The sequence below is a fragment of the Mytilus californianus genome, unplaced genomic scaffold (genome assembly GCF_021869535.1).
Source record: "Mytilus californianus isolate M0D057914Y unplaced genomic scaffold, xbMytCali1.0.p SCAF_12, whole genome shotgun sequence".
NCBI lineage: Eukaryota > Metazoa > Mollusca > Bivalvia > Mytilida > Mytilidae > Mytilus > Mytilus californianus.
In genome coordinates, this window is record NW_026262604.1 from 42014776 (window position 1) to 42029649 (window position 14874).

Genomic DNA, 14874 nt, shown 5'->3' on the forward strand with positions numbered 1-14874 from the left:
AACGTATAAGATGTCTGCATGTTGAGTTATATTTACGAATGATGTCCTTGTACCGATGATAAAATTTAGTAAACGTTTTGACTAGTTTATGATATCAAAAACCCTGGAGTAATAATTTTTCAGTAATACATAAATTTCTCTCGCTAAAATCTAATACGTTGTTACATACACGAGCGAATCGTACAAGTTGAGATATATAAACACCATAAGATGGTGACAAGGGAACGTCACCATCTAAAAATGGATAATTAACGATAGGAAATGAAAAATCATCTCTTTTATCATAATTTTTTGTATTAAGCTTCCCGTTAATGATATAGATATCAAGATCGAGGAAAGGACAGTGGTCATTGTTAGTATTAGCTTTATTTAAAGTAAGTTCAACAGGATAAATTTCTTTAGTATATATACTGAGGTCGTCATTATTGAGAGCCAATATATCATCCAAATATCTAAAAGTATTGTTAAATTTTTGTATCAGATGTTGTTTCGATGGGTCTTTGCTGATTTTAGTCATAAATTGTAACTCATAATAATACAAAAACAGGTCCGCAATAAGTGGTGCACAGTTAGTCCCCATTGGAATTCCGAGTTGAAATCGTCCCTTCGAAACTTTTATGAACGCAATCACGAGTTTGTTGACCGTTATGTTATATCTGTTTCTCAGATATGTTGCAATTGTCGTTTCCACAATCCCATCCTCTTTTCCTCGAATGTCACCCACCGAATTAGACTCATCACCGGATTTGTACTGAAATCTTTTTCTCATACGAGTCAGGCATCTTTATAAAACGAATCATGCACTTACCTGATGTTAACAGCTATTGGTCCAGTGGATAACCCCGTTATATTAACATGAGTCAATTTAACTGACAGTCCAACAGTTGATGATATACTCTCTAACAGTGAACCTAAAAAAAATGTCACTTCAGCTAAGGCGGTCCATTTTTACAACGAACAATTAGCTGTATTTAGCGACGATATACCACATAATCCATCCGTATGTACACCAGTACAATAAGGTCTCTCAACATCTGTTACCTAATACAAAGGAATATTTAAAGAAATATATAAAAAAAATAATAAACAAACATGCCCGATTTGGTGGTGATACATCTTACAAAGACTATCCAAATTATTTTTACGCTCAAGCAAGCTCCAGGAATCTGTCTTAAACTTGCAGTGAGGCGAGTTTTTTTTTTTTTTTTTTTTGCTTCTTGTTGAAGGCCTCACCGTGACTTTGAGATCAAAACAGCAATAACAGCGCTGTTCCTTTGCTTTTTGTGTGTTTTTTTAGCTGTGAATGTACTAACTGTGTGTCATGGATGGATACCCCATATCCTTTGTTTTTCTATTTTGTTAAAAAATGTTGTGATAAAGTTCTTAATGTGAACTATTCTCAAGACTGACATTCGCCTGAAACAATAGCCCATGTGTATACTCCACGAGTATACTCTACATCAAATGAGTTAAACACTTACAGACATTCATGAAGCCTTTGACTCCTATTGGTGTAGCTACGAACATTTCAGGACCCAGACATCGACAAAAACAATGTCATGGCAACAGGATAAAGAACATTGCATATCACATTGTAAGTTGAGAACTTTATCACAACAATTTTTAACAAAATAGAAAAACAAAGGATATGGGGTATCCATCCATGACACAAAGTTAGTACATTCACAGCAAAAAACACACAAAAAGCAAAGGAACAGCGCTTTTATTGCTGTTCTGATCTCAAAGTCACGGTGAGAGTCGTTTTTGTCTTTTTTCGAATAATGTTTTTTGATTGCCCCTTTGGGTTCATCTACCTCATTTCGTTCTAATAAGTTTCATTCTAGCAGCCACTAATTAAAAAGCTTTTAAATATTTGTTGGTCTGATTGGGGGGATGGGTTCCTTCAATTCTGAATTCTTTAATCATTCAATCCATTTTTCTCTATTTTTTTTTATTGAAAAAGGCCATAAAACGACAGAAAAGTGAAATTTAAATTTCTCAGACTTTACAAAGTCTGTGAACGGCAATATCGCACCATACGTAAGATCTAATAATGCAAGCACTAGTTCCAGTGCTCTTTACAGGTGCCCAAGTCTTCGTCGTTTGACTCAAACCTTGAAAGAATTGAAATTTAGTTTTATTTCAACACTGATTGTATTTTAGCTTTGATAACACATGTAACAATTGAACTTTTTCTAAAGCCGCGGGAAACAATTGATATAGAGTGGATTGTCAAAACAATGCACGTTCAAACAGTACAAAATCAGCAGCTGCTTGCAATTACATGTATCGCAACTAAAGTGTTCCATTCCTGTTTCAAAGAACAAGTTGAGTATGGTTTGAAATTTTGTAGTTATGAATTAATTGTTTCAAAGCAACATATTGATATAGTTTGCAAAGTTCTAAACAATCTTTGTTTTTGTCGATCAAATCTGTATTGGTAGTTCCTAAGTAAAAGTAACCTTTTTTGTTGGCCTATGGTTTGAAAATTTTAGAAATATATTACTGATTTTGTGTCAAACATTTTTTATCGTGTTCAGAAAAAGACGACAGTGTTTTTCCTCAATCTCAATTCAACAGTAATGTTATTGTTTTTAAAATCAATAGCTCATTGTAGAAGGCCGTGTTCTTTTGTACGGTTCGTTTTACATTTTAACTATCATGTGTAATATCGTTACGTAATCATTTTGTTTTTCTTTGTTGACATAGTTGGTTTTTTTTAGTGATTAAGACAATAACAATAAATCTTTGCTTTTGATTTTGCCATTGTTAAGGGACTTTCCAGTTTGAATTTTCCTTGGAGTTTGGTATTTTTGTTATCTTACTTTTTTATATAAACTGTTTCTATATTTAAACATCTTTCACATCCTGCAAAAGGTCTGTGTTTTATACTTAAATCATGTCGTACTGTTTATGTTTAGTGTGTGCTGATAATATGCAGGAGAGATACATTTTGAGTGGTTTACAAATTAGAAAAATGCCTTGTGTGGTTTTACGTTGAGATGCACCTTGTACGGTTTGAAAGTGAAAGATGAACTTAGCTACGACGTTTGGAACATATTCGTCGTCATTAGTGAAACAGATATTTCGTGACGGTCAACCAACTCGTGATGGCGTTCATAACATGTTTGAAAGGATAATTTCAACTTCATCACTGGGATCCTTTGGCTGTAGTCCTGTCATGTAATGTTGTCATTTTAATGTTATATCTAACATTGCCATAAAAGCGGGAGGTTTGGCTAGCCACAAAACCAGGTTCAACCCACCATTTTTTATCGAAGCGCATATGGTACACCCCTTGTTAAGTTATTTTGTTGCAAATAAGTCGGATTATTAGTTATGTGGTGCGTTATAAGCTGGAATCAAATCATCATGAGGAGTCAACTTGTCGGAATGATAAAGAAAAAATTGCATTACAATGTCGACTTGCTAGAATAAATGTAATGACAAAGTAATAAGAAGTCGACATGTTGAATTCAACTTTTTAACTGATTAAGTCGACAACTTGCTTATTTGATGATGAGGTAATACCACATGACCATTTTGGAAAAACATAAGTCTATTTTTAAATCGATGTCCATATCAGTCGTTTTTTTTATGTGCTTCGGATGTTTGAAGCTATCCATTGAGTTCAAGTTCAAATTAAAGTTCGATTTGATGTTCAGAGCTATTTGGTATGAAAAGGGGATACGGCAGTCAAATATCAGAAAAAAAGTTCTGAAAAAATAACAATATTTCGGTCATAAGGGGGATATACCCACTCCACTTAGTCCGGCCGTTTATTTTCCTTAGTTTTCAAACGGAAGTAGTATCATAATGATAATAAATTCGTGGATTCCACGGAACCCTATGTCTCGCACGAGATTGCTGCTTTCAATGAAAAATTGTAATGTTGACTTTAAAAAGTGAATTTTTCTGTAACAAACAAAATTTAAATAATGGTTTTTCTCTAGCTGCTTTATCTTGATCTAGAAGATTAACGCCTATACACGTTTCATAACAATTCATGGAGGTTTGTTTACTTGTCATGATAAAACAGTTTTATTTACTGCTAAAAAAAACCCTGTCCTGTTCCTAGCCACATGTATGAAGAATCGCAGTGAATTTTATACAAAGGAAGTGAACGGGAAGGGATCCGCTAGCTAAATAAAAATAAGAAAATGAACAAAACCTTTAACGCACTGATAGTAAGCTATGAAGAATCCGAAATGACATATAAAACAACTCAAACGAGAAACCTTACGATCTAAATGACGAAGACGCCAACGCCACTACTAAATAAAGTAAGGAGATGTGGTGATTGCCAATGAGACAACTAACCGCCAGAGTTTTAATAAAGAGGATGTCAGCAATCATAGGCAGCCGTATGGCCTTTAACAAATCGTATAGTCGGCTATAAAAGCAACCACGTGGAAATGTGAAACAGTTCAATCGAGAAATGTAACGGCCTTATTTATAACAACACAATTTACGAAAAACAAAAATGAAACACACGAACCAACGAAAACCATTAAACTACAGGCTCTTGACTTGGGACAGGCATATGCAGAATGTGGCGGAGTTGAACATGTCTGTGAGCGCTCAACCATAACCCTTATATGGGACCGCCGTGTAACAGCACAACAAAAAACTATAAAATCAGTTGCAGCTGGCTTACTCAATAAATCGGTATTATTGGCCAATATAAATTCATCAAAATCCGGCGTAGATCTCGATGCTCCGGTAGAGTAAGCTGATCATGCACAACGTGAGTCACCTCTCGTGTTATTCGTGAAATTAAAAACCCAGTTATTTGGTCTAATGTGGTAGGTTATCCTCTAGGAAAAGATGACGGAATTGTGGTTACGAAAATTGGAACATATATTATCCGTCGTTTCCGTGTAACTTGAGTGTGAGTTGATTAAAAGTGTTTCATTTGTTGACAATAAAGTTCATTGATTAATGTCGCGAAATGTGAAACAACAAACCTTTATTCCGTCGTCGGTAATGGCGTCGGCGTCTTCGTCATTTAGATCGTTACGTTTCTCAGGGTTTTTTTTACATTTGTCATTTTGGGATTTTTCATAGCTTACGATGCGGTCATGGTTTTGCTTGTTGTTGAAGACCATACAGTGACATATAGTTGTTAAATAGTGATTTGCCACGGTATGTGGTGGAGAGATGTCATATTTGCTATAATACCACATCTTCTTATTTTTTTTTGCAGTTAATAAAACTTTTTTGTCCTGATAAATGTGTAACTCTCCATGAATTCTTATAAAACTTGTATAGAAGTTAATCTTTTAGATCAAGATAAAGAATCTACAGAAAAATTAAAAAAATTTAAATCTTGTATGTTACAGAGATATAAACTTTTTACAGTCAACATTTTGATTTTACACAGACATCAGCAATCTCAGGCGAGACAGAGTTTTCCGTGCAATCACTAACGAATTTATCATAATACTGATTCCATTGGAGAAATGTATTTTTTTCCGCATTTCGGAGTATAGCGGGAAAATGTTGTCTAAAAGGAATGTTTTTTGAGAACGGTATGTTTTTGGCGGTTTTTTTTATACGACCGCAAAACTAAAAAAAATTTTGGTCGTATATTGGTATCACGTTGTCGTCGTCGTCTGCGTCGTCTTCGTCAGCGTCGTCCGAAGACAGATGGTTTCCGGATAACAACTTTAGTATAAGTATAAAAAAATCAATAAAATTTTAACACAAGGTTTATAACCACTAAAGAAAGGTTGGGATTGATTTTGGGGGTTATTGTCTCAACTGTTTTGGAATAAGGGCCAAAATAAGCATTTTTGTAGTTTCCAGACAATAACTTGTATTAAAGTGTATGAATCTCTCTGAAATGATACATACAAGTTTCCATACAACAAAGGGATAGTTAGGATTGACTATGGGGGGTTATGGCTCAAACCATTTAGGAATTAGAGGCAAAAAAAAGGGGGAAAACAATGTTTTTTTCTGGTTAAAGGACAATTAAGACAATTTAAAAGCAGTCTAAGGGAGGTAATCCAATCCCAATTTAAAACAAAATTATTTGATTACCTCCCTTACACTGCTTGTAAATTATGTAATAACAAATGATGATTGTCTTGAGGTGATTTTTAAAAGTTGAGTACTATTAATTAATATTAATTTTAGCCATGACTATGGATGTCATTTTATATTTTAAGACTTGAATGATGTATTCAAAAGGGTTAATATGGTTGAAAACTTTATTAAAATTTGAATTAAGATTATGACTATATCTTGAGGGAATGATTTTTTTTTGGAATAAGGGAAAGGGGGAGGTGAAAAAAAATGGGAAAGGGGGAAATAAGAATTTGTGGGGGACTATTTTTTCTCATTTCAGATTTCAGAAATTAAAAGAAAATTTCTTCAAATAATTTTTTTGGGGGATTAATATTCAACAGGATAATGTATTGCACAAAAGCAAAAATACGGGGTCAGTTTTATTTAGGGGAGAAGGGGGTCAATTTGCAACAGCAGTTATTCAGTTGACTACAGTTATTCTGTGGCAGAAACCTATTATGTGTTATATATTTAATTACAATCCAAATTCAAACCTGTATCAAGCGTGAATATTGTGTCCATTTTGGCCCTAATTGACAGGGTTGGACATCTGCGGTTGTATCCAGCTGCGCTCAGCGAAGCAATTTATATTATGTGTAGTTCTGAACATTGTTACGTAGACCAATCATTTGGATTGTGTCAATAAGTATTCTTATGTTAATGAGTCGAAAACGGGTTTTAACTTTCTTTTTGTTTGAAAATCATTCTAGCCGCAGACGTTCAACACTAAACTTCAATATTTTATTATATTTGATATTTATATATCATTTTGTTTTTGAAGTTCGGCATCAATGTCCCGAGGCGTGCCCTGCACTTGCTCCGTTAGTAATCTTTATTGCAAAATTACACCCATAAGGGTCAAGCAATACAATCAAACAGTTATATACAATACAATGCAATACAATACAATATAATACAATACAATGTATAGAATAATAGAACATATTTTAAGAGTTCAATTATAAATTTATGTTAAAAACACCATCATAAGCTTGTCTGACATGGGTCTGACCCCCTCAGTTCTAAAAACTGCTTAATGAAGACTCCAATATGGAAAACAAGTTCAGGAACGGGGTTTAGAATGTGTTTTAGTTTATTAAATGCATCAATGTTGAAATAATGGTACATAGTCTTTTAGATAAGCAACAAAATTAGAACGCAATGATATGTTTATGTCACAATACAAAAAGAAATAAAATTCGTCACCTAGAACTCCACATTTTTTACATAATCTTTGTGATCTTGGAATATTTCTGTCCCTTCCCTATTCAATGCCTAGGGAATGATTACTAAGTCTAAATTTTGAGATTAACTGCATATGTATAAAATTATTGCAATCTAAATAATTCTAAAACTGACAATTATTTTTTTAATTTTCCATAAAGACAAAGTTTAGATGAGGAATCCATTTTTGAAAGTTTATTTAAAGTAGTTTTTTCATATTCCTCTGAAACACACTTTTTAATATTACATTTTCACACGTTTTTTGATTGTTTAAAAGGTACATTAATATTAGAGTAATTTTCTGGGTTTATTTTCATATCTTTAAAAATTTTATCTGCAAATGAGTACCAAGAATAAATTCCTGCGGAATGTAAATTAATGTTTGTTTGTAGAAATTCTTTAACCAGGGGATTCATATCAGAAATACATGAGTGTTTGCGTTTTTATTTAAGAGTGCAAAGTAAATCTACCTAATTCTGATCTATCACCTATGTTAGTGGCTGTCTTTTTCAGTCCTAATACTGCTTTACAAACTGTAGAATGAACCTTCTCAAAGGGATATTTTTCTGCTAATGCAAGAGTATCACAAAAATTATTATTTACAGCAGCTCTATTAGATGCCATAAAAGCTGACTGAAAATTATCCATAAACTAAATTTCAAAGTTGTATGTCAAAATATGTACAAGTACTCGGCCACGTCTTTGTAGTATTTGTATTTTTGTCCATCTGATGAGTTAAGCCTCTTTCAACTGATTTTATTGTTCGTTCTTATGTTGTACTGTTACACCACTGTCCCAGGTTAGGAGAAGGGTTGGGATCCCGCCAACATGTTTAACCCAGCCACATTCTGTATGTATGTGCCTGTCCCAAGTCAGGAGCCTGTAATTCAGTGGTTGTCGTTCGTTTATGTGTTACATATTTGTTTTTCGTTCATTGTTCATTTTTTGTACGGTGACCTATAGTTGTTATTTTCTGTGTCATTTGGTCTCTTGTGGAGAGTTGTCTCATTGGCAATCATACCACATCTTCTTTTTTATACTTATAAGAGTATCAAATAATTTATATGACAACTTAGTGGGAACAAAATTAAAATAGTCTGCAAGGCTAAATGCATTGCTTTGTGTTTTTCATTATTGTAGTGTATGTAAGATCTCAGGAAAATAAACAGCCGGACTAAGTGACGTGGGTATATCCCCCTTATGTCCGAAATATTGTTATTTTTTTAGTACTTTTTTCTATTATTTGACAGCCGTTCCCCCTTTTTATAACAAATAACTCTGAACATCAACTCGAACTTTAATTTGAACTTGAACTCAATGGATGGTTTCAAACATCAGAAGCACATTAAAAAAAACGACTGATATGGACATCGATTTAAAAATAGACCTATGTTTTTCTAAAATGGTCACGTGGTTTTACCATCAAATGAGCAAGTTGTCGACATAATCAGTTAAAAAGTTGAATTCAACACGTCGACTTCTTATTACTTTGTCATTACATTTATTCTAGCAAGTCGGCATTGTAATGCAATTTTTTCTTCATCATTCCGACAAGTTGACTCCACATGGTGATTTGATTCCAGCTTATTACACACAACATAACTAATAATTCCGACTAATTTGCAACAAAATAACTTACAAGGGGTGTACCATATGCGCTTCCATATGTATGTTATCAATTAAGAATTCAAACATCCTGATAATAATGTAAGTTTAAGAGAACTTTTTTTTTTAATCAAAGTAATTTTTAACGAAGTGTAATATTCCCTCCCTAAGACAAGATACTTGTTTCTACGTTGGTGTTTTTCTATATGAAACAAAACAGGACCAACTATTTCAATTTGTCTTTCAGTTAGAAATGGGGAATACATTTGTAAAAGGAAGAAAAGTCAAATGTTTTAAAACTTTTGTAAGATGAAAGAGTCGTAGATTGTATCTACTGTAACAGATCTTTGGAATTTTATAGAACCGACAATTGATGCACGGCTACCCGAGAACAGGAAGTTTTACAATAACTTTGTGTCTCAGCTTTTATTGTCGATGAGGTTGATGTTAATAATTTATAAATAGGATTCGTGTAGCACTTGGAAAACCCAAAAACATAACTGTTTTTGTTATGACACTTATGTAATTTAGGTATCCAATACAGGGATGGAAGAAGACACAGTTCTTCATCTACGGTTGACATTCCAGAGGAACATAGAACAGACCTATGATTATCCAGGATATCTTCCTTGGTAAGTTTCTCGGGGTATAATTTGTTGAGTTTCCAAGTGATTTAAGCCTTCTTTTTCTTCGGAAAATATCTGTACCAAATTAATAATATGACAGTTGTTTTCCACTAGTTCCACAGGTTGATAATGTGAGATTTTCTCAGTTGTTATGGACTTCCCCTTTTTTAATTTACCTTGGTGTTCGGAATTTATTTCGTTATACTTTTTTATAAGGGGTTCAGATTTGAAGGATTTAGAGCTTGGCATGAGGGAGACATATTCCTTAATTCTAAATTATTTTCAAAAGAGGGACGAAAGATACCAGAGGGACAGTCAAACTTATCGATCACAAACTGACAACGCCATGGCCAAAAATAAAAAGACAAACAGACAAATAATAGTACAGATGACACAACATAGAAAACTAAATAAAATTGAGAATGGAAATGGGGAATGTGTCAAAGAGACAACAACCCGACCATAGAACAGACAACAGCAGAAGGTCACCAACAGGTCTTCAATGCAGCGAGAAATTCCCGCACCCTGAGGCGTACTTCAGCTGGCCCCTAAACAAATATATATACTAGTTCAGTGATAATGAACGCCATACTAAACTCCAAATTGTACACAAGAAACTAAAATTAAAAATAATACAAGACTAACAAAGGCTAGAGGCTCCTGACTTGGGACAGGCGCAAAAATGCGGCGGGGTTAAACATGTTTATGAGATCTCAACCCTCCCCCTATACCTCTAGCCAATGTAGAAAAGTAAACGCATAACAATACGCATATTAAAATTCAGTTCAAGAGAAGTCCGAGTCTGATGTCAGAAGATGTAACCAAGGAAAATAAACAAAATGACAATAATACATAATTAACAACAGACTACTAGCAGTTAACTGACATGCCAGCTCCAGACTTCAATTAAACTGATTGAAAGATTACGTCTTCATCATATGAATATCAGGCACAATCCTTCCTGTTAGGGTTTAGAGACTAGGCAGCACGAACCCCACCAAAAACTGGGGGTAATCACAGGTGCTCCGGAAGGGTAGGCAGATCCTGCTCCACATGTGGCACCCGTCGTGTTGCTTATGTTATTACAAATCCGGTTAATAGTCTAATTCAGTAGGTCACATTCGTGAAAAGGGAAGGGTATTGTAGTTACGACATAAGGAACATATCCGATATCATCTGTGAAACGGTTATTCCATAACGGTCAACCAACTCGTGATGGCGTCCGTAAGATTTACGAAGGGATGATTTCAACTTCACCATTTGGAACTCTTGGTTTAATAGCTTCCTTGTGAGCAGCAATCCTCTATCAAGGAAATCATGATAGGAAATACAAGCCCGGGAATATCGTATCAATTGGGAGATATATACTCCGTATGCAGGCGCTGCTGGAATGTTGCTACATAGAAATGGAAAGTTCACAATTGGGAAGCTGAAATCATCTCTTTTGTCGTAAAGTTTTGTTTTCAACCGACCATCATTGTCAATTTATAGATGTAAGTCAAGATATGAGGCAGACTTAACTGTATCTGTAAAAAGTTCATTACAACAAATTTATTGAGGTGAGCGATACAAGTACACAACTTGTCGAAATTTGAACCCCATTTTACCAGTGATTCAGAGTATGATATTCTTGAAAATATTTATTAATGATGTACGGATGACAAACGAATTAATGAATGATAAAAACTCATCTTAATATTTTGTTCTCGTCGAGCTGATACCATCAAATTTCTAGAAAAACCCGAATAATGAAAAAGTATTTAATAAGAACCAAAGGAAACTATATGTTTTACATGATTTAGAAAAATAACTTAATAGTCACGCATCATATTAAAATGAATTATCAACAGGACGTTATCTTTTAAGGTAAAATACATTTGAAACATAATAATGGTTAAAAACTATGTATTTTACATAATAGCACCAATCATATATAAAATAAACATTCATATATGCATTTTTCTATCGAATATCTGTTTTATCTACCATTAGATTTATATATCTATCGATTTATTAAATATATCATAATATAAAATCTCGAAAGTGAAAACAAAACAAAAAAATTTAAAAAGTATAAATAAAACAAACGAAACAAAAAACTTGTACATTATTTACTAGGTTAATGCCTGAATAATAATTATAAAATCAGTATAAATTGCCAACAAAGAAGTGATCTTTTAGAGCAGAATACATTTGAAACATAATAACGGTTAATAACTATGGGTTTTTACATATATAATAGCAGCAATTATATATAACGTAGGCATTTAATTGCTTATATCCATTTTTCTATTGAATTTACAACTGCTTTATCTACCTTTTATTTTATAAATCAATTGATTTATTGAATATAGAGCACTGAGCCATTTCAATGTTTTAAAAATAAACATGAATTAGGAAGTGATATAAAATCTGTCTTAAACACCTCAATGTATATAATGACTGGACCTTTGCCATAAACGAAAGAATGAATTGTGATGACAGGACATTATTAGCTTCCATAAGGTCGGTTGATGTAATTGCATGCGAATACTTATGATTACATAATTTAGATAGCAATATACCGTGTGTATAATCACAAGAAGAGTTTTACTTGAAAATGAATTATGTTAGGAATATGATTATAACTCTTTCGATATGTATCGAACTAACTGGTGGTTTCTTTGCAAGATCATCTCGGGACGGAAACTGGAGGACGAAAAGCCACTTAGACATAACAGCAACGGGAACAGTCAGAGCGATTAGCAAGTATATCAACGCCAATAAAGGAGTCGGATCTATAGAAGATTTCTTTCGTGATGGTAGGATAACTTTAATTTCTTTACTGATAGTAAATTGCTACTGATATTTACAGTTTGTTCTTATGTTACGCCGTGACACCACTGTCTCGTGTTCGTAAAAGGGTTCAGCGCTCACAAACATGTTTAACCTCGCCACATTCTTTATGTGCATGTTCCAAGTCAGGCGCATTCAGTAATGGTCGTTGGTTCATGTCTATAATATTTGTTTTTCGTTAAATTTTTCGTTATAAATTAGGTGCATAGTTGTCTTCATTGTTGATTAAACATCTGCATAAACGTGGGTGTGGATGGGGTCCTTCATTTCTGTATTCTTTAATCATTAGCCCATTATTCTCTATTCTTTATATTTTAACACCTCACTATTCTCTATTCTTTATTTCTTTTGGTCAATTCTTTTCTATTCTTTATTGTTTTATCGTTTATTCTGCACTTTTTGCCAATTATTCTCTATTCCGTTAACCACATCAAGATCCTCATATGAGTTTATTCATGCAGAGATTGAGAATGATCGACACTTTTAAGAAATCCACTCAAAGATAAGTATTATGGGCGCTTTCAACACAAATTAAAGTCAGTCAACGATTAACTGTCATCAAATCAGATTAAAGATAAATACATTTTAAGTTTTTAACTTGAAATATTTTGACTGAACTCATGAGATAAATATTTCACCATCTTGGATCTATTCCCTAATCCCTGTTGTGACATTTTTACCCAGTCTGGATTTGCACGACGAGAATGAATGCATAGAGGAGACGCTTAAGCTTTCGAGGAACCCGTGCATGACACATTTGATGTTCATTCTAATCCGTTGGGTGTTTTTGTTGTTTTTTTGTTGTTGTTGGATAGAATTTGTGGCTATACCATATATTAAATCAAGAGTCTAAAACAGCTGTGAATAAAACAAAAGAAGACTACTGTAGATATACATTTAAAATTCACATTCAGAATATATTAAAATATTTTTGCTATTAACATTATTTTATATTTTATTAAACAATGATCCCAAAATCTTGCATATAAAACCTACTACACTTACATTTAGATCCAAATGGCCAGCAAACAATGATGCAGAAAGTCCACGCATTGAGATCGGCAGTTGCCGAAACACAGAAGAAAAAGAAGGATGCAGCTTATATTCACTGTCAAGCCGATCAAATCTTTCTCGGTAAATTTTACATTACAAACAATCCATAGTTAGTCTCCTTATAGCATATGTCCTTTATCTTTTATATAATTAATACTGAACACCAATTTCAAGGACCATTCCCCCACACAAGTGATTTTTTTTAATTTATAAGCGAAATACTATTTCTTTGAAAATATTAATTATCAAGAGCTGATTGTGACACTACGTTTTATTTTGCAAGCAGGATAGCAAATCAAGTAAATATGAAAAATTCCTGAAAATCATTAAATTTTAAAGAACTCTGTAAAACATTTAAAAACATATTTTTTTGGGAGAAAACTAAAGCCTTTTAGAAGTATTCAAAAAGAAAGAGTAGTAGCACATATAACCAATAAACAGTGTGAAAAATGCAAATTTGACTAATAATTCCAAACACCTAACTATATATTTGTACATCACATTTAGTGAACCATAAACATTTAACCTCCAGTCTTAAATTATACGACTTTGAAGATACTCGATAGATTCAGAAGCGCCTATTTCCCGCAAAAATATCATTTAGAAACTTCAATTTTCTTAGGTTTTTCAAAATTTATACTTATTTGTTACTTGTTATTGTAAGTTATTCACACATAGTTTCTTTTGATTCCAGCGCATAACTTCGTGAAATCTTGTAAACAGAAATTGATTACGCGAAAGGATGACCATGACGAATTAATTACACAGCTTGGTGAATGCCTCTATACTATACAATCATTCTATAGTAATACGAACTGGGTGGAAATGTATGGAGTTGTTGCATATGAAGATTTTGGTAAATATGAGGAAAATCTGATGTTGTTTAAAAGTCAATGAGTCAAGAGCACACAAAAAAATACAAGGTAACACAAGCATTGGATTCATGAACATCTTGATAAATGATTTGATTGTCAAATTTACAGGGAAGAACCGAACATCATAGAATCGGTACCAAATTCATATGCATGATTCTCTTTAAAACTACTTTAATGATAGGCACTGTATAATTAATATGAATTACATATTTGTCATTGTAAAAGGACATGCATATGCACTTTGAAATGGGAAACAAACTTTTATTGAGAAGTAACTTGAATTTGTTCTCAACAATAATGTCCGAACAATTATAAAAGAAATAACCCATTTTACAATACAAATTATCACAACCCCTCACATCCTGTTTTTTTTAATAATAGGAATAAATGATTTAATGGACGTAGCGGCCTTGGAAGAAGACACCTGTATAGATAATGCGGATTACAAGTAATATGTATTTAACTTTTTATCAGAATCAGATAAACAAGAAAGTACGATATTTAAAGGTATTGAAGTTTTATCGATTTAATCGATTACCTTGAGATATTTATTTAATTCAAATAACTCATATGCATTTACTAAA

General features: G+C 33.1%; 1 protein-coding gene across 2 annotated transcripts in view; it reads left to right on the plus strand.

The window, feature by feature from the left end:
- Positions 1–14874, plus strand: part of LOC127721817 (uncharacterized) — a 165881-nt gene that overhangs the window by 131660 nt on the left and 19347 nt on the right. Inside the window, exons 2-5 of one of the 2 annotated variants that reach the window (XM_052228622.1) lie at positions 12033–12328; positions 13374–13496; positions 14110–14271; positions 14672–14738. In XM_052228622.1, coding sequence (XP_052084582.1) covers positions 12127–12328; positions 13374–13496; positions 14110–14271; positions 14672–14738 — 554 coding nt within the window. In that variant the 5' untranslated portion in view covers positions 12033–12126. Of the gene's footprint in view, positions 1–11900; positions 12329–13373; positions 13497–14109; positions 14272–14671; positions 14739–14874 lie in introns of those variants that run through there. The other variant, XM_052228621.1, reaches the window with a different exon arrangement.